At 43.9% G+C, this 23372-nt stretch overlaps 1 protein-coding gene across 6 annotated transcripts in view; it reads left to right on the top strand.

Moving 5' to 3' along the window:
* LOC107378702 (CUB and sushi domain-containing protein 3) overlaps positions 1–23372 on the top strand; it is a 434947-nt gene that overhangs the window by 220334 nt on the left and 191241 nt on the right. For all 6 annotated transcript variants that reach the window (XM_070550820.1, XM_070550818.1, XM_070550816.1 and 3 more), the window contains 3 exons: positions 18721–18834; positions 20405–20500; positions 20815–21018. In XM_070550820.1, coding sequence (XP_070406921.1) covers positions 18721–18834; positions 20405–20500; positions 20815–21018 — 414 coding nt within the window. The remainder of the gene's footprint in view (positions 1–18720; positions 18835–20404; positions 20501–20814; positions 21019–23372) is intronic.

Here is a 23372-nt window from a genome sequence, read left to right as displayed (position 1 = left end):
GATTGATACCAAGACTGTTGAAGTACATGAGATTATAGTAAAAGTAAAGCAAATCACTTCAGAGCAGTCATCTTGCTAAGTGACTGTAACTGGAAATGTCATGTTGTGGTAGACACCCCCCCCCCCCCCACACACACACACACACACACACACACACACTAATACCATCAGAGTGCCTCTCACACACCACAATACCTTTGCTGACCTAGTCCACCTTTTCATTGCCACAGTCTGCACGTTTTCAAGCGGGTACTTCCAGCAGGATAACAAACCTTGTCACCGCGCACTCATCCTCCCAAATGGTTCCAGGGGCATGACATTGATTTTAATTTGCTTCACTTCCCTGCACTCTCTTCAGATCCCAGGCCAGCACAGCACCTCAGAGATGTGGTCGGTCGGGTTTTCCACACTGAGTGTGTGCTGGTAAAAATCAGCAGGGACTGTGGACCGGAACCGTCACTTCACCAGTGTTGACTTTGGGTTGTTTTGAAGTAGAAACCTAAAAATGGTTTCATGCACTAACTTGGTGAGTTTGAGTGAACCTTTCACTGAGGATGGCGAGAACGTTTTCATGTTTGTGTTACATTTTCAGATGCAAGCACTTCTTCAGATGAAAACATTACACTAGTTGATTTAGAAGTGGGGCATTGTGCATTATTGCCATTCAGGCACATTGTTCTGATTAACTGGATTTCTCCAGTTTAATGGTCAAACATCTCATGAGATTTGTGATTAAAGTGCCTTGACTGCTTTGGGATAATTCAAGGTGAAGATTCAGACGTGGAAGTGTTTGTTCGTGGTCCGAGCGCCTAACACTGCACTACCGTGACGAGGCCCAGAGGACAACAGATTCATCATAGTCTTGCATAAATTAGGTTACACGTTTCCAATGATTTATTGACTTAATATCTGGACGTGATTACAGCAAAGAGCAGATTGGAGCCACGCATGGCTGGCTTTGGATTAGAGGCAGAAATGAGCAACACTTTGCTTATGGGCATGTTTATTAAAACATTCATGCTTGAGTTTTCTGTGTGTTTGCAAAGCAGAGAAGTGCATGCTGTTCATAACAGGGTTGGTATGCTAATACCACAGCCGTGGGCTGTTCCTTTTCTCCAGACCTTGATTTAAACCATGAGCATTCTCACAACTCCTGAAAGATCCCAGACTGGTTTGAGTATCTCATGGTCTTGAGCTTCTTAGAGCAGTTCATGTGGAACACGTAGGAACACAAACTCCACTATAAAAATCTTTAGCAGCAGTTGCACCAATTTAGCATTTGGTCAATTCAAGCCCTGGCCTCGTGGGAAATAAGATGTTCTGTTCCATCTGAGGGCTTTTACTCCTGTCTTGTTTTAGTGTTTGTTTAGTTCTTTAGGTATTGTTGTGTCATGTTTGCACAGTGGTGTAATGCAAGGCTACGTGCCAGAGGAGGTTTTGCACTGCTGTTTAGTGAAGATGACAGGGAGGTGCTCCATAATTCATTGGCAGAAGGAAAAGCATATGCTGTCATTAAAATGAAAAAATGGATAAACTCATTAGCATGAGCATCTGGTAATAGTGCCATTTGCTGCTTCCTTTTAGGTGAGTCTTCAGAGTTATTTTGCTTTAAAGATGTGAATTCAGCTAAAACCTTTGTCGTGAAATTGTTTTTGTAGCAGGATCCAACATGCAGGTAGATCCAGGAAGCAGCCAGATAGATTCAACAATCCAAAAGTTTATTTTAAACTTGTGGAGCAGGAGCAGGGACAGGGAGAGAAGCAGGAGCAGGAGCAGGGACAGGGACAGGAGCAGGGACAGGGACAGGAGCAGGGACAGGAGCAGGGACAGAAACAGGGACAGGGGCAGGGGCAGGGACAGGGAGAGAAGCAGGAGCATGGACAGGGGCAGGGACAAAAACAGGGACAGGGACAGGGGCAGGGACAGGGAGAGAAGCAGGAGCAAGAGCAGGGACAGGAGCAGGGACAGAAACAGGGACAGGGGCAGGGACAGGGAGAGAAGCAGGAGCAGGAGCAGGGACAGGGAGAGAAGCAGGAGCATGGACAGGGGAAGGGACAGAAACAGGGACAGGGACAGGGGCAGGGACTGGGAGAGAAGCAGGAGCAAGAGCAGGGACAGAAGCAGGGACAGGGACAGGGGCAGGGACAGGGAGAGAAGCAGGAGCAAGAGCAGGGACAGGGAGAGAAGCAGGAGCAAGAGCAGGGACAGGGAGAGAAGCAGGAGCAGGAGCAGGGACATGGAGAGGAGAATGGACAGGGGCAGGGACAGGGACAGGGAGAGAAGCAGGAGCAGGAGCAGGGAGAGAAGCAGGAGCATGGACAGGGGCAGGGAGAGGAGCATGGACAGGGGCAGGGACAGGGAGAGAAGCAGGAGCAGGAGCAAGGACAGGGAGAGAAGCAGGAGCAGGAGCAGTGACAGGGAGAGAAGCAAGAGCAGGAGCAGGGACAGGGAGAGGAGCATGGACAGGAGCAGGGGCAGGGACAGGGACAGGGAGAGAAGCAGGAGCAGGAGCAGGGACAGGGAGAGGAGCATGGACAGGGGCAGGGACAGGGACAGGGAGAGAAGCAGGAGCATGGACAGGAGCAGGGACAGAAACAGGGACAGGGGCAGGGACAGGGAGAGAAGCTGGAGCAAGAGCAGGGACAGGGAGAGGAGCATGGACAGGGGCAGGGACAGGGAGAGAAGCAGGAGCAGGGACAGGGGCAGGGAGAGGAGCATGGACAGGGGCAGGGACAGGGAGAGAAGCAGGAGCAGGGACAGGGAGAGAAGCAGGAGCATGGACAGGGGCAGGGAGAGGAGCATGGACAGGGGCAGGGACAGGGACAGGGAGAGAAGCAGGAGCATGGACAGGGGCAGGGGCATGGACAGGGATTGGGACAGGAGCAGGGACTGGGAGAGGAGCAGGAGCAGGAGCAGGGACAGGGAGAGGAGCATGGACAGGGGCAGGAGCAGGGACAGGGATTGGGACAGGAGCAGGGACTGGGAGAGGAGCAGGAGCAGGAGCAGGGACAGGGAGAGGAGCATGGACAGGGGCAGGAGCAGGGACAGGGATTGGGACAGGAGCAGGAGCAGGGACAGAGACAGGGAGGGGAACAGGGACAGGGAGATGAATACCCAAGGATGCAAACACAAGGAACCAACCAGGAGCTATCGACAGGACTGAGTTTAAATACTGCATTGGGTGGAGACAAAGGGAGCAGGGACACTGATGACTGAATACTGATGGAAGACAGGTGAGACAAGACAGGTGAGACAAGTTAACACTCTGCTGCACTGTCTGTTGGACTTACAGCTACACCCAGCCTTGACTTCATGGATAAGGGAGTTTTAAAAGGACAGACCACAACAGGTATTTTTAAATGTTGTATGTCAAGTAGGCTGGTTTTAAACACAGGCCTCCCACAAGGCAGTGTTTTACCCCAATGCTTTTCTCCAGTTACACTGATGACATCACCTGTAGCAGGGCAGGAAATCAGCCTTCAAGATATGCAGATGACATGGCCCTGGTGGCCATGAATAGAATAGAATCTATTTTAACGTTTAGCATTCCATCCTGGTAAAACGTTCTCACATGTAAGCACAAAAATAACTGCAATGGATCACACATCAAGCAGGCTAAAAGATGGGTTCACTACAAACCCCCTCTCCCTTCTGTACGAGCGCTCTATGATCAGGAAAGCCACACTGACCACAGAGGAACCTTCTCATCCCCTCCACCATTCCTTCAGTCTTCTCCCATCAGGCAGGAGATACAGAATCCCATCGTCCAAAACAGCAGTCCATAAGAAATCATTCATCCCATCAGCAATCACAGCCCTCGACAAACACAGAACTTCAAAAACCCACAAATGATTTTATGTGTTTTAAGCACATAGTTGCATCTTTGGTTTGACGGCTTTTAAGCTTATATCTGTGTTTTTAGTTTATTTATGATTTTTATTGTATTTACTGTTCTATGAAAGTGTGAATGATGAGGTGGATGATGATGAGCCCTGTTGAAAGACACATTTCTGTAACCGCTTGGTGCCAGACAAAGTTCCACCCATCCATCCATCCATCCATCCATCCATCCATCCATTTTCATCCGCTTTTCCGGAGTAAGATCGCGGGGGCAGTAGCCTAAGGCGAGAGGCCCAGACTTCCCTCTCACCAGTCACTTGGGCCAGCTCCTCCAGGGGAATCCCAAGGCATTCCCTGGCCAGGTGAGAGACATAGTCCCCTCCTGGGTCTACCTTTAGGTCTCCTCCCGGTTGGACGTGCCCAGAAAACCTCACCAGGGAGGCGTCCAGGCATCCTCACCAGATGTCTGAGCCACCTCAACTGGCTCCTCTCGATGTGGAGGAGCAGCGGTTCTACTCCGAGCCCCTCCCAAATGGCCGAGCTTCCCACCCTGTCTCTAAGGGAGAGCTCAGCCACTCTTCGGAAAAAACTCATTTTGGCCGCTTGTATCCGTGATGTCGTTCTTTCGGTCACTACCCAAAGCTCATGACCATAGGTGAGGGTAGGAACGTAGAACGACTGGTGAATCGAGAGCTTTGCCTTCTGACTCAGCTCTCTCTTCACCACAACAGACCGGTACAACGCCCGCATCACTGCAGATGCAGCACCGATCCGCCTGTCGATCTCACGCTCCAGTTTTCCCTCACTCGTGAACAAGACCCCGAGATACTTAAACTCCTCCACTTGGGGCAGGACCTCATCCCTGACATAGAGAAGGCATTCCTTTTTCCGAATGAAGACAATAAAGTTGTTCTATTCTATTCTATTGTAACTGAGGGATGGGAGGCAACACAAAAAACAAGAGGACCGAACTGAACCTGATGAAACAATAAGATTCAGACACCAATAAGACACCAGAGTTAAATGCTGAAAGAATACATGAAGCAGGGAAGAGCTAACAAAGGCTGACCAAGGACCAAAGTAAAACATGGGGCTGGATAAGCGGAAAACCGAACACACTAAATAGAAAACAGGACTAAAACTGAAGGCTGGGAGAATAAACAAAGCTATGAACAAAGAAATACTTCAGAAAATGCTTGAACCAAATAAGAAGTATGTGAAGGACTGGTGCAGAGGGGTGGCTAAGGTAACTGTGGCTGGGGATGAATGGATACGTCTACGGGGCAGGAAACCGATCTGTTACACTTGGGTATAAGGTCAAGGACACACAAACAGCATTTTGTTTGTTTATATATGTTTTCATTCATAAATCCAGGTTATGTGAGTTTGTGCATCAACAACAGTTTCATGATAAACTGTGTTGTCCTAATATCACACATTACAATTCATGTTTATTACAGTTTCTACTGGTAGTTTTACTTTTGTATGAGTTGAAATGGAACTGCAAGGAAAAATCAACATAACTGGTGATGCAGAAAACAAAAGAAAAATCAATATTTTCATTTTACATCGATGTGTCTCACATGGAGCCAACTTGGCTTTTCATGTTCCCTCTGTGAGTGGGCTGCTGACTGTGTTGGATCCATATTAAAAACACACAAACATGTTAACAGATTTGAAACAACATGTAAACACAGCAAAAACATTAAACAACAAATGCCCTTTTGACCCACGTTAAATCCACCCGCTCATGGGGGTCAACTTCACCTCCTGGCACTGAAGAATAATTAAATACAACATCAGCTGTTTCATTTAATATGTTAATCATTAGAATTCATGTTATTTTTAACTATTGTTTAACTTTTTAATTTATTTAAAATGAAGAATATTTAAGTAGTAGTAGTTGGGGTAGTGGGTTGCTGTGCTCAGCGGTTGGGCGGGGGAGCCTGCTCATCAGCACCCCAGCAGAAAGGGTTGAACTCTGGGAACCGGTAATGGTTGTACCCCATGTGCAGCAGTACCGGGACCAGAGTGAATAGGGTGTGTATGGGGAGCATGAGTGGGCGTCCGGCATGCATTTTTGTAAGTCTTTGGTTGTATGTGCATGTGTGAGCATGAGGGAGGGAGTGTGTGACTGTGTTTGTGTATGACTGTATATGTCAGGTGGGGCCTTTGACTCCTCCCCTCTCCTGGAACTTCTTTTGATGATATAGATCTTCGTCCCCCCTCCCCCTGCCACACCTGGTGTGGGGTGTGGTGCCTTGGTCTGCCTGGGTGTTCGTGGCTCCCGGGTCAGGGGGTTTAAGATCTTTGGCACCTGCCTGGTCAATCCCGGTGGCTGCGTGGTGGGGTCTGGGTCCCAGGGCTCTGCTGGGTCCCCGGTGGGGGTGATCACCCCTGGGTCCCAGGCTCGGCCGGCTAGGGGGTGGGAGGCTGCGGGCGGGCCTGTGGGCTTGCCGCTGATGTCTCCAGGGACTCTGCCGGCTGCTGGTTGTGGCCCCCCGGGGCGACCCTCTGTGCCTCTCGAGGGGGGCGGGGGCCTTTCTGGTTGCAGTCTCCTCGGGGTTCCTGTGTTCTGGGGCAGCGCCTGGATCTCTGGGACTTGGAGCTCCCCCCGTCTCCTACACATCTTTGGGGGGCGGATCTGTGGTCCCTCACACTCTATTGGACACTCCTGTAGAGAAACCTTACAAAAACAAGCACGTGTACACACACAGGTGCTCACATTGTGCTCTCAAAAGTATGGGCTTGGGCACGTTAAACACTTGTCTTAAGGCTGTCGTTGCCACTACATGCACTATGATTTATTATTGTGTGATTGTTCAGTTAAACAATGTTGATTTTATATTTCATCATCAGGTTGACACAGTGATAGCTTGCTCCTGATGTATTGCTGTGTGTCCCATTTTTTTCTTCTATTCTTTCTCTTTCTGCAGGTCTAGAAGCATACTCTTGTTAATTATTGTTTATTTTTGTGTACCCCCACCCCCACCCCCTTCCCCCCTTCGCCCCACCTTTTGTCTTTTCCTTTCTCTTTCACTTCTGACACCGTGTCTGGTCGGAATTACAAAGCATTCAAAAACAACAACAATAAAGTTTTAAGTATCAGGTGTGACATTAAAAGCAGACGCTTTAATGCTCCACCTGAGAGTAAATCTGTAAGGCTTGTTACCAGCATTCAGACTTCAATTCTGTTTGCTTCACAGCCAGACAGGACACGGTAAAAAAAAAGAATATTTAAGTAGTTGGATTACATTTTTGTTATTTTGATTGTAAAATATAACTTGAACTTTGTGCTGCTTAAAATATTTAATTGTAATTATTACATAAGGATAAAGGATAAATATAGCTGACTAGTTTAAAAAAATATGTAGTAAATTGTTATTTGACCTTATTGTGGACTGTTGTGTTGTTAAAGAGCAAGTCACTCCCAGATCAACTTTTTTGGCTGATAAACTGTATAAATGAGTGTCTGATTGTGCTGTAGACCCACGTTGTCAATAATTTGGCGCTTTAGTGCATCTTTGTTCAAATTAAAATATTCTATCTAAAATTGTCAGTGTTGTGCCCTCTTCTGGTAAAAACTCTGCACTGCATTTGAATTAAAATCTGCCATTGCTAATGGCTAAGAAGTATCATATGACATCAGCTGCTACCATATGATGTCACAGTATCATTGTGAGCCTGTATTTGTGTGTATTTGTTAGCAGCTCCGCTCTCTCGGTCTGCATAGCAACAGCATTTGTTGCATTTTTCAAACAGGAGGTAGGGGTGGAGTAAGATTCTGGTAAGGGGTGACTTGCTCTTTAATGCAGTTGTGGACAGACCTGAGTCCAGAAAAGGAAATGGACCCACAGATGGGAAAACTGGAACACAGCAAGACATTCATTTGACTTCCATAATAATCATTATATAGAGAACTAATTAGAGGGAAAAATTATAAATTATAAAATCTGGAACACAGCAGCTAATAGGAGCACACAAGTCAGAAGTAGTTGTGATCTTGTGCTAAACTGGAATTACAGGTGCTGGCCAGTAAATTAGAATATCATCAAAAGGTTGAAAATATTTCAGTAATTCCATTCAAAACGTGAAACTTGTACATTATATTCATGCAATGCACACAGACCAATGTATTTCCGATGTTTATTACGTTTAATTTTGATATTTATAGGTGACAACCAATGAAAACATCAAATCTGGTATCTCAGAAAATTAGAATATTCTAAAGGCCAATGAAAAAATGTTTGTTTCTCTAATGTTGGCCAACTGAAAAGAATGAACATGAAAAGAATGTGCATGTATAGCACTCAATACTTAGTCGGGGCTCCTTTTGCCTCAATAACTGCAGTAATGCGGCGTGGCATGGACTCGATCAGTCTGTGGCACTGCTCAGGTGTTATGAGAGCCCAGGTTGCTCTGATAGTCGTCTTCAGCTCCTCTGCATTGTTGGGTCTAGCGTATTGCATCCTCCGCTTCACAATACCCCATAGATTTTCTATGGGGTTAAGGTCAGGCGAGTTTGCTGGCCAATCAAGGACAGGGATACCATGGTCCTTGAACCAGGTGCAGGTGGTTTTGGCACTGTGTGCAGGTGCCAAGTCCTGTTGAAAGGTGAAGTCTGCATCCCCATAAAGTTGGTCAGCAGCAGGAAGCATGAAGTGCTCTAAAACTTCCTGGTAGACGGCTGCATTGACCCTGGACCTCAGGAAACAGAGTGGGCCAACACCGGCAGATGACATGGCACCCCACACCATCACTGACGGTGGAAACTTTACACTGGACCTCATGCAACGTGGATTCTGTGCTTCTCCGCTCTTCCTCCAGACTCTGGGTCCTTGATTTCCAAAGGAAATGCAGAACTTGCTTTCATCAGAAAACATAACTTTGGACCACTCAGCATCAGTCCAGTCCTTTTTGTCCTTGGCCCAGGCGAGACGCTTCTTGCGCTGTTTCTTGTTCAAGAGTGGCTTGACACATGGAATGCGACACCTGAATCCCATGTCTTTCATGAGTCTCCTCGTGGTGGTTCTTGAAGCGCTGACTCCAGCTGCAGTCCACTCTTTGTGCATCTCCCCCACATTTTTGAATGGGTTTGTCGTCAGAATTCTCTGCAGGGTGCGGTTATCCCTAGAGCTTGTACACTTTTTTCTACCACATTTTTTCCGTCCCTTCGCCTGTCTGTTAATGTGCTTGGACACAGAGCTCTGCGAACAGCCAGCTTCTTTAGCAATCACCTTTTGTGTCTTGCCCTCCTTGTGCAAGGTGTCAATGATTGTCTTTTGGACAGCTGTTAAGTCAGAAGTCTTCCCCATGATTGTGGTGCCTTCAAAACAAGACTGAGGGACCTTTTAAAGGCCTTTGCAGGTGTTTTGAGTAAATCAGCTGATTAGAGTGGCAGCAGGTGTCTTCTATATTCAGCCTTTTCAGAATATTCTAATTTTTTGAGATACCAAATTTGGAGTTTTCATTAGTTGTCACTTATGAATATCAAATTTAAATGTAATGAACATTGGAAATACATTGGTCTGTGTGCATTGCATGAATATAATGTACAAGTTTCACGTTTTGAATGGAATTACTGAAATATTTTCAACCTTTTGATGATATTCTAATTTACTGGCCAGCACCTGTAGTTCCTCAAGCAAACCTACCTTTCTTTTATATATATATATATATATATATATATATATATATATATATATATATATATATATATATATATATATATATATATATATATGTATATATATATATATACACATATATATATATATATATATATATATATATATATATATATATATATATATATATATATATATATATATATAAGAATAAGAATAAGAACAACTTTATTTATCCCGAGGGAAATTCTTGTGTCATGTACATGCTCAAAGCAGTTGGAGAGACAAAGGAACAGGTGAAATAGAAATATGATATACAATATATTCATTAAAAAAATAAAAAATAAAAAAATAAAAAATAATTAATTAAATACATGACTGCATCCTTGTGGATAAGTAATTAAGCCGTCGGTGCAGGCGATTCACAAAAGTGATTAAAGTATTGTGTAAAAGAATATGGGTTTGTAGCAGCATATGATATGATGGGGGGATAAAAACATATTTACAATCAGAACTCTTGGGTAATATTGCACAGTCGGTGAGGGCACAGAATAACCAAGGTAATAGTATTTGGAGAATCACCTACAGCGTGAGGAAGAGTTAAACAGTCCTATTGCCACCGGTACGAAGGATTTCCTGTGGCGGTCAGTTCTGCATTTCGGGGCAATGAGTCTTTTGCTGCGTGTGCTTCAGTGGTCCATCATGTGGGCGTGCATGGGGTGGGAGGGGTTGTCCATGATAGAGAGAAGCTTTTTTAGCATTCTCCTCTCAGACACCTCCTCCAGGTTCTCCAGTCTAACACCCAAGACAGACCCAGCCCTTCTAATCAGCTTGTTCAGCCGGTTGGCATCTGCTATCTTCACCCCACTGCCCCAGCACACAGCTGCAAAGAACACAACGCTCTCCAACACCGAGTGGTAGAACATGGTCAGCATTTTCCTCCCAACATTGAAGGACCCGAGCCGCCTCAGTAGGAAAAGCCGACTCTGCCCTTTTTTGAAGATGGCATTGGTGTTCTTAGACCAGTCCAGTTTACAGTCCAAGTGTACACCCAGGTACCGGTAGTCCTCAACGATCTCAACGTCAGCCCCTCTTATGGTGACAGGAGTAGGAGGTGGGGCCTGCTTCCTAAAGTCCATAATCAGTTCCTTAGTCTTTGTGATGTTAAGTTGTAGGTGGTTTAGCTCACACCACTCCACAAAGCTGTCCACCACACTCCTGTACTCCACCTCCTGACCATCCCTGATACAGCCCACGATGGCAGAGTCATCAGAGAATTTCTGCAGATGGCAAGACTGAGACTTGTACATGAAGTCAGATGTGTAAAGGGTGAAGAGGAAGGGTGATAGGAATGTCCCCTGCGGTGCCCCTGTGCTGCTCAGGATGTTATCTGAGCGGCAGCTCATCAGTCGGACATGCTGTGGTCTATTTGTTAAATAGTCCGTAATCCAACCTACAAGTGGGGCGTCCACCTGCATTTCTGTGAGCTTGTTCCCCAGCAGTGATGGTCTGATTGTGTTAAAGGCACTAGAGAAGTCGAAAAACATGACCCTCACAGTGCTCCCAGCAATGTCCAGATGAGAATATGCCCGGTCCAGCAGGTAGATGAGGGCATCCTCCACACCGATGATATATATATATATATATATATATATATATATATATATATATATATATATATATATATATACATATATATTTATTTATTTATCAGAAGGCTTCATTAACTAATGATAATTTTACTTCAGTCATTTTAAATAGGTTGTTTTTATTTTTATATGTTTAAAAATCACACAAATTGCATTATTGAAAACCATTTGTCTCAAACGTGTCTCTCAAACATTAAAAATGCCAAATGAAAGTCTGGATTTGTTATCTAATGAGACCCCTAAATAGTAAAAAACTGTGAAGGTGTGTTTAGAAAGTAGAAGACGTCCCACAGGACATCTATGAAGCTTCAGAAGGATCTGGTTCGGTTTCCAGGCGACAGCAGGGCTCAAACTGAAACCTCACTGCTGAGTGAAAGGCACCATCTGCTAAGACTAATGTGTGCAAAAACTTTTACAAATAAGCCACATGCAGACTTAGCCTCAGTGGAAACTGACTTCAGTCTGGGATCGCTGTCGGCCCATGTTGTGTTGAAGCCCAAATGCTAAGGAGAACAGGGATGTTCCATATTACTGGTGGGTTACTTTGCTGCTTTTGGTCAGGATTTAAAACTCAAAAGAACACAGAACCAGAAGACTACCGAGGTATTTGGGGCAAAACACACCGCTCAAAAAACAAAAGGAACACAAAATAAGATCCTAGATCTGAATGAATGAAATGTTTTTATTAAATACTTTGTTCTTTACATGGTTGAATGTGTTACCATACAAGATTATCGATGGAAATCAAATGTTCTTGTCCTTCTGTCATGTTCTGTGTCCCTTTGTTCCCCAGCCCCTCCAGTTCCCACTCCAGGTTCTCCTTTTGTGTTTTATAGCGCCCTCATGTGTCATTTGTCTGCATCTCATTTATGTGTCTCCTGTGTTCCTTTAGTCTTCTCTAGTCACCCCTCGGCAGCCAGTCATCCCTCTGCAGTGTTTATAGTTTCAGCTTTTCATTTTTATTAGTCTCTTTAATATGTTTTGTCCCACCGGTTTTTGTAGTTCTCCTTCCCTTTAGAATTTTAGTTTTATGGTTGCTTTTCTGTTTTTTGGTTCACTCTTAGGTCATGTTAGTTTCTTCCCTGATTAGTCATTGCTTTCACCTGGTCCTCCCCCCACACTCCACACACCTGCAGCTCATCTGCCTCCCATTATGCCCCAGTCTATTTAAGCCCTGTCTTGTCTCTGTGTCTTGTCGGTCTATTGTCGTTGTCAGTGTTGTTTTGTCCGTCTCGTGTGTTCTCCTGATCTTGCTCATGAAAGAGCTTCTGTTTTGCCTTTTTGCCAGCATTTGCCTTTGGATCTATGCCCAGCCTCCTAAAATAAAAGCATTTTTACTTCATATCCACTTCTGCCTCGTGTCATCCTGGGTTACTGCATTTTGGGTCCAAACCATCCTCTCAACTTGACACCTTCACGGTTAACATTAACCGGTAATAAGAAATGTGTTTGTCCATGCTCATTATTTCCATTTCAATATTTTAAATTCGATTTTTTTTTCATTGACCATTTGAATTATGAACAGTGCCTCTCTCAGTTGGGCATCATCTAGATGTGAGGAGCTATTGGGTTCAATCCCGAACCATGGAGGTCGTTTTTGGTGGATTTGGTGCTCTTCTGTGATGAACTAGGACTTTATGGCTGCACAGCAACAACAACAGATAACCTGGATGCTATTTACACTGCAGCAAAAGCCAGATGTTTGACATTTCATCTTATGTTTAGTCTAAAAAGAAAAAAATTACTAATTTTAAGAATCTCTGAAAATGAGGCTTTCTAAATTTCTTAGAAATCAGTTTTTGCTGAAAAATTCTTTAACAGTTTCTCTAAAGTAAAGATGAGGCAAATTAATTCTCTCCTTCAATCTAACGCTGACTTTAAAACATCAGATAATTAAATGTGAATAAAAACAGCATTTATGTTATGTTTGTGACGTGGTTTTAGAATTGCAACCTTTTTCTTATTGTTGCAACAAAGCACAAACTTATCGATGTCCATAACCAGCTACAATGATGTCTGCTTACTGTAACCAGCACAATGGAGATGGATGTGTACTGAGGACCCGTAGTGCGGACCTGTAGAGAGGACCCGCAGCAAGAACCTGTAGTGAGGACCTGTAGTGAGGTTCCGTAACGAGAACCCATAGAGATGACCCGTAATGCGGACCCGTAGAGAGGTTCCGTAACGAGAACCCATAGAGAGGACCCGTAATGCGGACCCGTAGAGAGGTTCCGTAGTGAGCCTTCATTCTGGCAGGTTTCTTGCTACCATTTGGGAAAGCAGCAATACACACACACACACACACACACACACACACACACACACACACACACACACAATGAAGTTAATAATAAAGCTCACAAATGAGCTCAAACCTTTGAGAAGAGCTGCAGAATAGAGCTAAAGGGTAGAAGAGAGGTGTGTAAAGGATTTCACTGTTCACTAGAGGGCAAGATTGGGGCTCTAGTTGTACCATAAATAATTCACAGTCATACGGTGCCATTATGTGTACAGGCATGCACGGCTGCACAGATGCAAACGTGTGTCGTGTCACTAAAGTAGCGATCCAGTCTGCCAAGTCGGTTAGTTTGTTCAGGGAATCCGATTATTTTCAAGGGCAAGTTCACAATGATGCAATCAAGGATGCTTCAATGGAAATATTCACACAAAGCATTATTGAAAACAATCCCCTTGTTGCCATGACAAGATTTCATCATTACTTTAGTGAAAACCTTCATCCTCTTAAATCGTCAGTGATGTTTAATCAAACTAAAAGTTAGATTCAGTAACAATTTGTCCAAATTCCTGGTCTAGTTCTGCGGAGCTTGGGTGACTTTTTAATGAGCTGATTGTTTTTTATTTATTCATCACAGGGCTCAGTGAAGGGAACGAAAGACAACAACGGCTCAGATTTAAAGGGATTTTCACTAGTTTAGGCCGCTGCGTCTCTAAGTAACAGTTATGTATCTTTGTGATCTTACCTGAATGACCTCAGTTTGGATAAATAGAGCTAGTCTGAAAATAGACTGCCTTCTGTAAACAGCTCCAAGATCCAAATTCTAGAAATTCATGCAGATTTTGTTTTTACGTTTTATGGTTATTTATAGGTATAAAACAAACCCACAGCAACTAAATGTACCATGCAACGTGGCCACAATAAACCTCTTTCTAATATCTGTGTGTGTGTGTGTGTGTGTGTGTGTGTGTGTGTGTGTGTGTGTGTGTGTGTGTGTGTGTGTGTGTGTGTGTGTGTGTGTGTGTGTGTGTGTGTGTGTGTGTGTGTGTGTGTGTGTGTGTGTGTGTGTGTGTGTGTGTGTGTGTGTGTGTGTGTGCAGGGCCGGAGTGGGACACGTTTTCAGCCCTGGAGTTTCAGACCCCAGACCGACCCACTTAATGAATTATTATTAAAATCATGTTAGAACTTTATATGTATAGTCTACAAAAGCACACTACTCGGTAAAGCCTTGTAATTCAGTGCAAGAAAGAGTTGCTTTACAATGTAGGTTTATTTGAACATCAGTGCACATCTCCAACATTGTTCTTTACAACACATTCTCTAACAATATAACAATCTACATTCTGTTCAAACAGCTGTTCTGAGATTTTGAAACCTTTAAAATGAAATGACTCAGCACTCCCTTTCACACTTTTTCCAGTTTCCCTAGACTCACCTGCACACAATTAAAATAATCATCTGTAAAGCTTTAGCACATTTGATATGGAAAACACATTTTTTGTAACAAATTAAAATATTTTCTATGGCAAAGTAAGCAGGCTTATTTCATTTTACTTTCATTCTAATAGCGATCTGTTGTGGGCTTTGTGCATTTACTAATAAAAATACAACAGGTCCCTACTATTATTTGGACATTAAAATTATTATAATGAAACTAATGTTTGCTTGTTTGCACGAGTTGGCTCACCTTCTATCCCAACAGGAGCAATACCCTCACTGCTGGCTCCTGGCTCTTCTTCTGACACTACATTGTGTGAAAATTGTCACAATTCAGCATTCATTTTCCTTTTTTACACACTTTCTGATCAATGCTGAATCATCTAGCATTTTAGAACACTTTCATATAGAGCCAGGATAGTTTTCATCATATAAATTTTAATAATATTCAGTTCACTGACTCAATAAGTAATCATACCTACATGCCCGCTCTGGAATTGTGGGCTTCTGCCTGGTGCTTATTAGGCCTACTGGATCTTGTGTTTGACTCTGAGGTGCTACAAGACAGTTTGGTGGCATCAGTCACATTACTGTTAACTATATTACATAACGTTATGTCATGACGCCATATAATTCATTATTGAAGCTTAATTAACTTGAATGGCGATTTGCAGCCGGTAAAGTTTAACATCTTGACTTGCCTTACCTGTTTTATCTTCATTTGAAGTTAAAGACCGCAAGCTTGTTTGAGAAATAAAGGTGCTCATTTTTGCACATTTAGCTGCATCTGTTTCCAGCGCGTTCCTCTTTTTAATTCTTGCCTTCTCCGCGCCACCCTTGCTCTTTCTACTTTCCATCTTTCCGTCAACTGCGTGGTCACGTGGTGCGCACAGGCGCATATAGGGGAAAAAGAAAAAAAAAACGAGCTGCAGCCTGCAGGTAGAGACAGCCGGGAGGAGCGTATGAGATCAGCCCGGCGGCCTCAGTGCCATGACTGAACACCGGCACCAAAAAATAAAAATAAAATGATAAAAAACAAAAATGAGAGCACCGGCCCATGCGGCCCAAACATTGCGCGGCCCACCGGGAATTCTCCAGACCCTCCCGATTAGCCACTCCGGGCCTGTGTGTATGTGTGTCCATTTCACCGGGGCCGGCCCTAAAGGAATGCTCTCTTCACCATTTCAGGATCAAAAAGAGTATCTGAACTGGGTATGAACTCAGAAACGGAGCGGTAGAGTTGCTCAGTGCAACCTGTGGTTAACTCTCACCGACTGGTTGTTTCTCAGTAGGAGATGACATCAGCAGATGTCCACAAACATCCGGCATTTGTAAAAGTGGAAGTTACCTTTGAAACAGAATGCGAGGAAAAGAAAATAAGCATCGTCGCTTCTGAACTCCCAACTCTGTGTAAGAGAGCAATTACTAATAATTTCCCATTTTTCTACATGAATCACTGAAAATGTGCTGAAACTCAAAACAGATCAAATCTTTATACCTGAAACTGTCTTTGCATAAACGTGCAACAGCAGCTTGTATCACAAGCATGCGGTCAGATTTTCTAACTAACATAATCATCACCCTATTTTCTATTAGCAGACGTTTAAAGGACATTCAACAGCTCATGATGTTGGTCGGGTGTGCTGAGACGCCGCTCTATGACATCGCTGTTAACAATAACTGTCTGCCTGTTGCTTTAAAGCTGCAGCTCAGATTGTTTATGCTCCTTGCTGTTGTCGTGGTGATGCCTATGCTCTTCTTGCTGTCAGTCCAGCCCCTCGACCACCATGATCCTCCACCTGCAAAAGGAAAACTAGAGCTTCTAATCATTTATGAGGCTCACATTTTAGTGTATGACCCATAAAATACATGTAGGATAGGAGTGGATCTTCACTGCAAAAAGGAAGTCTAATTACCCTTCATGTGCAGCGTGTGAAGGTTATTCACCACATGTTAAATGCCATGGCACCCCAAACAAAGTTGCTAAATTCAATGAAATATCTAATTATCGCATTCACAGAAAATGTCACAAGAGCTTTTAAAGTAGTGCAGATGTGGCTTTCCTTCACGAAACAATGACCTATAAAAACAAAAATCCTTTAAAAAAAGGAAGTTTTTGATGATGAAGTGTGTTTAGTTCACATTCAAGGTTAGTTTAGAAAGCATTCATGGTGTCTGTCTAAAGAAAGACACATGTAGATTGGATTTTCCACTTCAGCACCAAAGTAAAGGTATAAGGATTCCCAGAAGCTGTGGGCAGACACCAACACCGGGCAGGGTGAGCTCAGCTTTAGACACTTTATTACTCTGCTGGCTGACAGTCAGAGGTTTGGACAATACAGGCTGAATTTAAAATGAGCATCAGTCTGAAGACAAAGGTAGAAGACAGGCCGTGGGGCAGCTCAAACCACACAAAGACAGAAAATGCCTGGCGGGGAATCCAGAGTAAACAAATAAACAATCATCAGCGAGCTAGACAGAACGGACTAATGAGCAGAGCCAACAATCTGGCCGAGAGGTGCAGATCAGGAGGGCGTCTGTAGCAGCAGCAGATGAGTAACAGGTGGCGGCCGTGCCTCTAACACACCCTTCACCAATCGTATGTGTGCGTGTGTGTGTGTGTGTGTGTGTGTGTGTGTGTGTGGCGGGTTAACGGGCTAAGGCAGTGAAGGAGCTAGATCTCTGACTTGTACGGCAGCACATTAGGGCCAAAGGAAGGGAAGGCAATTCAGTCAAAATCATGTCAAGAATAAAAGTTGCAGGCCAAGGAACCAGACTTTATTAGTTCTGTTGTTATTCTTATAATAATAATAATAATAATAATAATAATAATAATAATAATAATAATATAAATGGGGTCTGGGTCCCTGGGCTCTGCTGGGTCCCCAGTGGGGGAGGTCGCCCCAGGGTCCCGGGTCGCTGGGTCCCGGGCTCGGCCGGCTAGGGGGTGGGAGGCTGCGGGTGGGCCTGTGGGCTTGCCGCTGATGTCTCCCGGGATTCTGCCGACTGCTGGTTGTGGCCCCCCGGGGCGATTCTCTGTGCCTCTCGAGGGGGGCGGGGGCCTTTCTGGTTGCAGTCTCCTTGGGGTTCTTGTGTTCTGGGGCAGCGCCTGGATCTCTGGGACTTGGAGCTCCCCCCGTCTCCTACGCATCTTTGGGGGGCAGATCTGTGGCCCCTCACACTCTCTATTGGACGCTCCTATAGAGAAACCTTACATAAACAAGCGTGTGTACACACACAGGTGCTCACATGGTGCTCTCATAAGTATGGACTTGGGCACGTTCAACACATGTCTTAAGGCTATGGTTGGCACTTAATGCACTGTGATTTATTAGCATGTGATTGTTCAGTTAAACAATGTTGATTATGTATTTCTTCATCAAGTTGACACAGTGATAGCTTGATCTTGTTGTATTGTTGTTGTGTCCCATTTTTTTTGCTTTTTTTTTCTCTTGTCTCTTTCTGCAGGTCTAGAAGTAGACTCTTGTTCATTATTGTTTATTTTTGTGTAACCCTAGCCGTGTGTGTGCACTCAGGAAATTATTTTAAAACACATTTGGATGTGTTAAGTCACCGTTTAAGGAAGGCGTTGTGGGTGTTGTAGATCCTTACGTTAATGCTGGTTTAGTTGTTTAATCGGTTTTAATAAATAAAAAAGCTTTTTCCTTTTTGCTAGTTTTAGACTTTCTCCATGTTCTGACTCTCCTGGACATAATGAGCATATTTTCAATTCAATTCAATTCAAAAATACTTTATTAATCCCAGAGGGAATTTGTTTGATTTCTTGACATTTTGATCCATTTTCCTCCAAATGTGTTTTTTATAGAGGTGGTATAGTCCTGTCTAAACAGAATCAAAATCTTGAAGGATCAGAAATGTAAACTTTCAGGAACTTTCTCATGGTTTTGCATTTATTCTGTTTTCTCTGCAGTGCTCTTTGGTCAGTTCGTGGTGTTCCAGACGCTGCCCACTGATGTGGTTGAGATCTATGATGGACCCTCAGCAGATTCAGCCCTTCTTTCATCCATATATGGATCTCACTCAGGTAAAAACAAAAGGCAGCTCTGACCTCGAAGCCTGGCCATGTGTTTTATTTACTCTAGCTCGTAGGTGTGAGCTGTTTTCAGAGCTCAAGGACAGAATCGAATTTAACAGGTAAGAGCGCACGGACCAGCTGTCCTTAGCAGCATTTTATACACAAAATCTGATGTTAAAATATGATCAGCCCCCCCTTCATACCATTCTTTTACATTGTTCCATTATGCATTAATCACAGTAGTAAACCAGTAAAATCCTCATTACAGTAGCACAAGAAAACAAGCTGGTTTCATTCAGCTTTGTCCAGCAGTGTTTATAAACCACAGCAATAAATGACACCTGTTATTCCAGCCTGCTAACTTGTAGAATAAATGCTTTCATTAGTTTGGACTCCATATTACTCCAACTGAAGCTTACTAAGAAGGGATGTCACAATAATTAATAATAATAGGCTCAGTCTTCTAGTTGCATCACTTTGAAGGTTTCTTTTTTCCAAGAAGACTTCCAGACTATATAAAGCTACTGGATGCTGCAGATGACTCAAAGCTAAATTTTGAATGTCAGTCATTGCTGATAAATGCTCTTTATTTAAGTGCCGCTGTAAACAAGCAGCTTATACACGACCTATAAACACCAGTTGGTTATAATTAAATATCCGGCCATGTTTATTAATGACATTTAAAACTTTTATTGATACAGTTTGGAACTCGGCAGCCCTTAAAGGTGGTCTGAACCATTTTAATTGCATGACAAGTAAATGAAAACACACAAACTGAAGGATGATGTCATAAGTTGAGCAGCTTAAAGGTGAAACTTGATGGATTTATAACATGGAGCTCTCAACATATCGGCTGAACCTAATCCCTGAAGGTCAGCAGTACCGGTACCAGTAGCATCCCAGTTCAGTACCAATATGTAAATATGTTTGATCATGTTTCTGAGTCAAATCCTTAGTTTGGATTCAAACATCTTTACAAAATTAATGAATACTTCTCGTGGTCACAGTTTCACAGACAGTTAGGATACTTGTGTCTTTTGTTAATTATGTGATTTATTAGTTTAGTTAAAGGCCAAGTTCACTGAGAAAGATGATCATCTCTCTGTGTTTTACAAAATAACATTCATAGACTCACCCATCTTGACTCACGAGGGGGGAGGCTGTTGTTGGTTTAGCGTCCAGGAAACAGCGAAAAACGTCTCGGCTAGTAGAAGCTAACTGTTAGCATTAGCAACTCCACCACACCGCAGAACTCCTCCAGGCTTGTGTTGTTTTATGGAGAGAAAGAGTCAGTGGTAGAGTCGTGTTGCTGTTAGCCAATCAGAGGAGAGATGTCTGAATATCGGGAAATAAGACCCTAAAACTGCCATGTTCAGGTCACCTCTGATGTTTTAATTCCTCAAACAGGAGCATAACAGCTCTTTTTCCCACTGAGATCGACTCTCAAGACATTCATTCATTCTAGAGATGTGTGGAAAATGAGTGAACTTGGTCTTTAAGAGGCCCAAACTTGTAAAATTTGTAAAAGTGCACAATTTAGAAAAACTTGTTTAAAAATTTCTTTGAATTTCTTATTCAGGTGAGACTCTTCCTTTGAGTTCAGGAAACAAGATCACCCTCAAGTTCACCACAAACGGAACTGAAACAGCCAAGGGATTTCATTTTGTTTACCAAGGTCGGTCTGGTTGAATTTTTTTTTCACTTTGATGTTTTCAAATATTCAAACATATCTAATGCCTTGCTGATACTTCATCCTGGTATAAAGAGGGCCAGAGGATGAGGCTAGGCGTGAGTTTGGAGAGCAGAATGGTGTGAGGTCAAACAGCTGGTCCTGGAACAGCAGATGAAGAGCCTAATAAAGCACAGGAAGACTCGTGGGGCTCTCCGCCTGCTTTGTCCTCTTATCCCTGTTGCCTGTCCGTCTAACCCACCCCTCCTTTCTTTGGCTTTCTTCCTCTCACTCTTGATACGTCCCCCTTTTATCCCTAGCTGTACCTCGGACAAGCGCCACTCAGTGTAGCTCAGTCCCTGAGCCCCGATTTGGGAAGCGGATAGGGAATGACTTTGGCATTGGGATGGCGGTGCTGTTTGAATGCAATCCAGGCTACACACTCCACGGCTCCACTGCCATTAGGTGCGAGGCCGTGCCCAATGCTCTGGCCCAGTGGAATGGCACGGTGCCCACATGTGTCGGTAAGCATCCTCATCCTCCAAAACCTGCCGTACACCCTGCATGCTCACACACACACATTCACAGTTTCAGAAACGAGGAGCAGGTGCAGGAACACAGTTGGTGTCTGGTGATCCTTTGCTTTACCTTGTCACACACCCAAACCTGACTCATTTCTGGTCTTGATAGATCAGACAAGATGATAAAGGGTGGTGCAAACAGATCAACAACGTGCCAGAGAAACGTCTTGCATAGACAGCAGGCCGATGATGGCTTGTGCTCTACAGGGTTGGGTCAAGAGGCAGCCAGTAATACTACACGGGCTGATTCACCACACAGCTGTGGATGTTTTATTTTTCTTTACTCTCTGAGAAATAATGATAGCTTGAACATTTCAAAAACGACGTAATCGTGACAGCTAAATTGTCAGTTGTGGATTTTTTTATTTATTTGTCTATTTTTTCCCTACTGCAGACAGGTAGTCTAGATAAATGTCACAAGCATCCAAAAATCTCTTATTCTCATTTCAGCTCCTAAATTGTCATTTTTTTGACTGAAAGGATAAAAGGTACCTACATAAAAGTAATGGTTACTATAAAATTAGAAAACTGTTTCAGAGCTCAAAGAGAAACGCCCACAATGATTTCTTTGAAGGATAATAAAATTACAGATGAAAAATAGAGCCTATCACAGCAAAGTAAAGCCTGTTCAGAGTAAACATTTGCTCCTGAGGCTGAAGAGTGCAGACCGACACGGGCAGATGTTTGTGACCGACAAAGATACACCAGAAGAAACCAGCGTCAGGCTGCAAACTTCAAAGCTGTGGTGTGTACAGCGACATTATTAAGAGGAGGAGAAGAACGGCTAGAGGTCCCTCTCCTCTTCTGGAAGAAGCTGGAAGCCTCACCTCATGTTGCACATGTGCACACTAACCCTGGTGCCACACTGGAGGCATCTGTGGCGCGGAGCGGCAACGGAGCAGTTTACTTGCGTACTTTGCTGCATGCCAATCCACACCGGGGGAGTCTCAGCTGCAGAGTGGCCTCTCCGCCATCCTCCTTGCCAGATTCGTAAGATCACAAATGTCCTTGAGACTTCAAAGGTCACAGTTTGTTTATGCCATCTACCATTAAACTCAACAGAAGAAGACGTAGATCCCGTTTGTTATCACAGTTAGATGTCATACATGAGGATGTTGTTCTCCACTGCCAGAATTAAAGCCATGAATAACACACTTCTCAATATACACTGGGAGAAAATAAGCCGTCAGGTCACATGTTTTGACATAACCTACATAGATAAGAAATCACATCGCTGGAATAGTCTTTTATTGAGAACATTACCAGACATTTTACACTAAAACCGTGTGTGATTTCCCGTCTCGAACAATGTTAACCGTGGAAATTGGCATGTCCCAGAATCGACTAACGACAAAAATAGAACCCAAGCCTTTCTTCAGCGGTGCAGCGTGCTGCTTCTGGGATGCGCCACGGCCAGTTTGGACCAACCCATCAACTATAATGGATTCTATTTGAAGCAGTAACGTTCCGCTGCCTCCTGTGTGAAGTCGGGGTAATAGTGCTGTAGCACTAATGAAGGGCTGCTGTGGCCACAGGTTTTTTACATGTTCCTGCTCACTTGATTAATCAAATTTCAAGCGTTCAAGCAAGGAAACATGTGAAACAAGCAGGAAAGCGGTACACAAGAGTATTCCTAACTCTATAACTCTAACTAACTCTAAAACAAGAGTTTGATGTTACGACCCAGCGTGTGAGGCCGTAACATGAACATTAAAATGTTTTAACAGGCAGAAGCTCTGGAGGAGATCTCTATGTGTGTTTGAGCTGGTGTCTTAGATGCACTGCACCCACAGGTGCACCCACAGTGTGATTGCAGGCTGCACACAGCCAGACCAGCAATGAGGCAGAGACATCCCAGGTAGCCTATCAGCCAGTTGCACTGGCACATGAATATTTGTTTGCCTGTAGGATGGGCGCTTTGTTTCTCCCAGTGGCAGAACCACATGATGCTTAGTACTGGAAGCTTAGGGGGTGCTGAGCACTCTGATCTCTGTTGGAGCGGGGTGGGGGATCCGCTCTGTTGCTGTGAGGAAGGAGGACTTCCAAAAATTGATTTTGGGTTGCTGAAGTCCATTTAAGGGATTCTTCAGCACCCCTAAAATGGGCTAAAACACCTATGGTCTGATATAGCGTAGAATTGAAAGCTACGCTGAACACTTTGCTCCAACACACAGCCGTTGAATCCCTATTCATTCCCCTCCCTCCTCTTCCACACTTAGCTTGAAGTCTACAGACTGATAGACTATTCAATGCAGATGGAATTAGCATTCAAGCTAGGCTGGTGTGCTAAGCTGACC

The sequence above is a fragment of the Nothobranchius furzeri genome, chromosome 5 (assembly GCF_043380555.1).
Source record: "Nothobranchius furzeri strain GRZ-AD chromosome 5, NfurGRZ-RIMD1, whole genome shotgun sequence".
In the NCBI taxonomy this organism is placed as follows: domain Eukaryota; kingdom Metazoa; phylum Chordata; class Actinopteri; order Cyprinodontiformes; family Nothobranchiidae; genus Nothobranchius; species Nothobranchius furzeri.
This window is presented reverse-complemented; position numbering and strand designations above follow the sequence as displayed.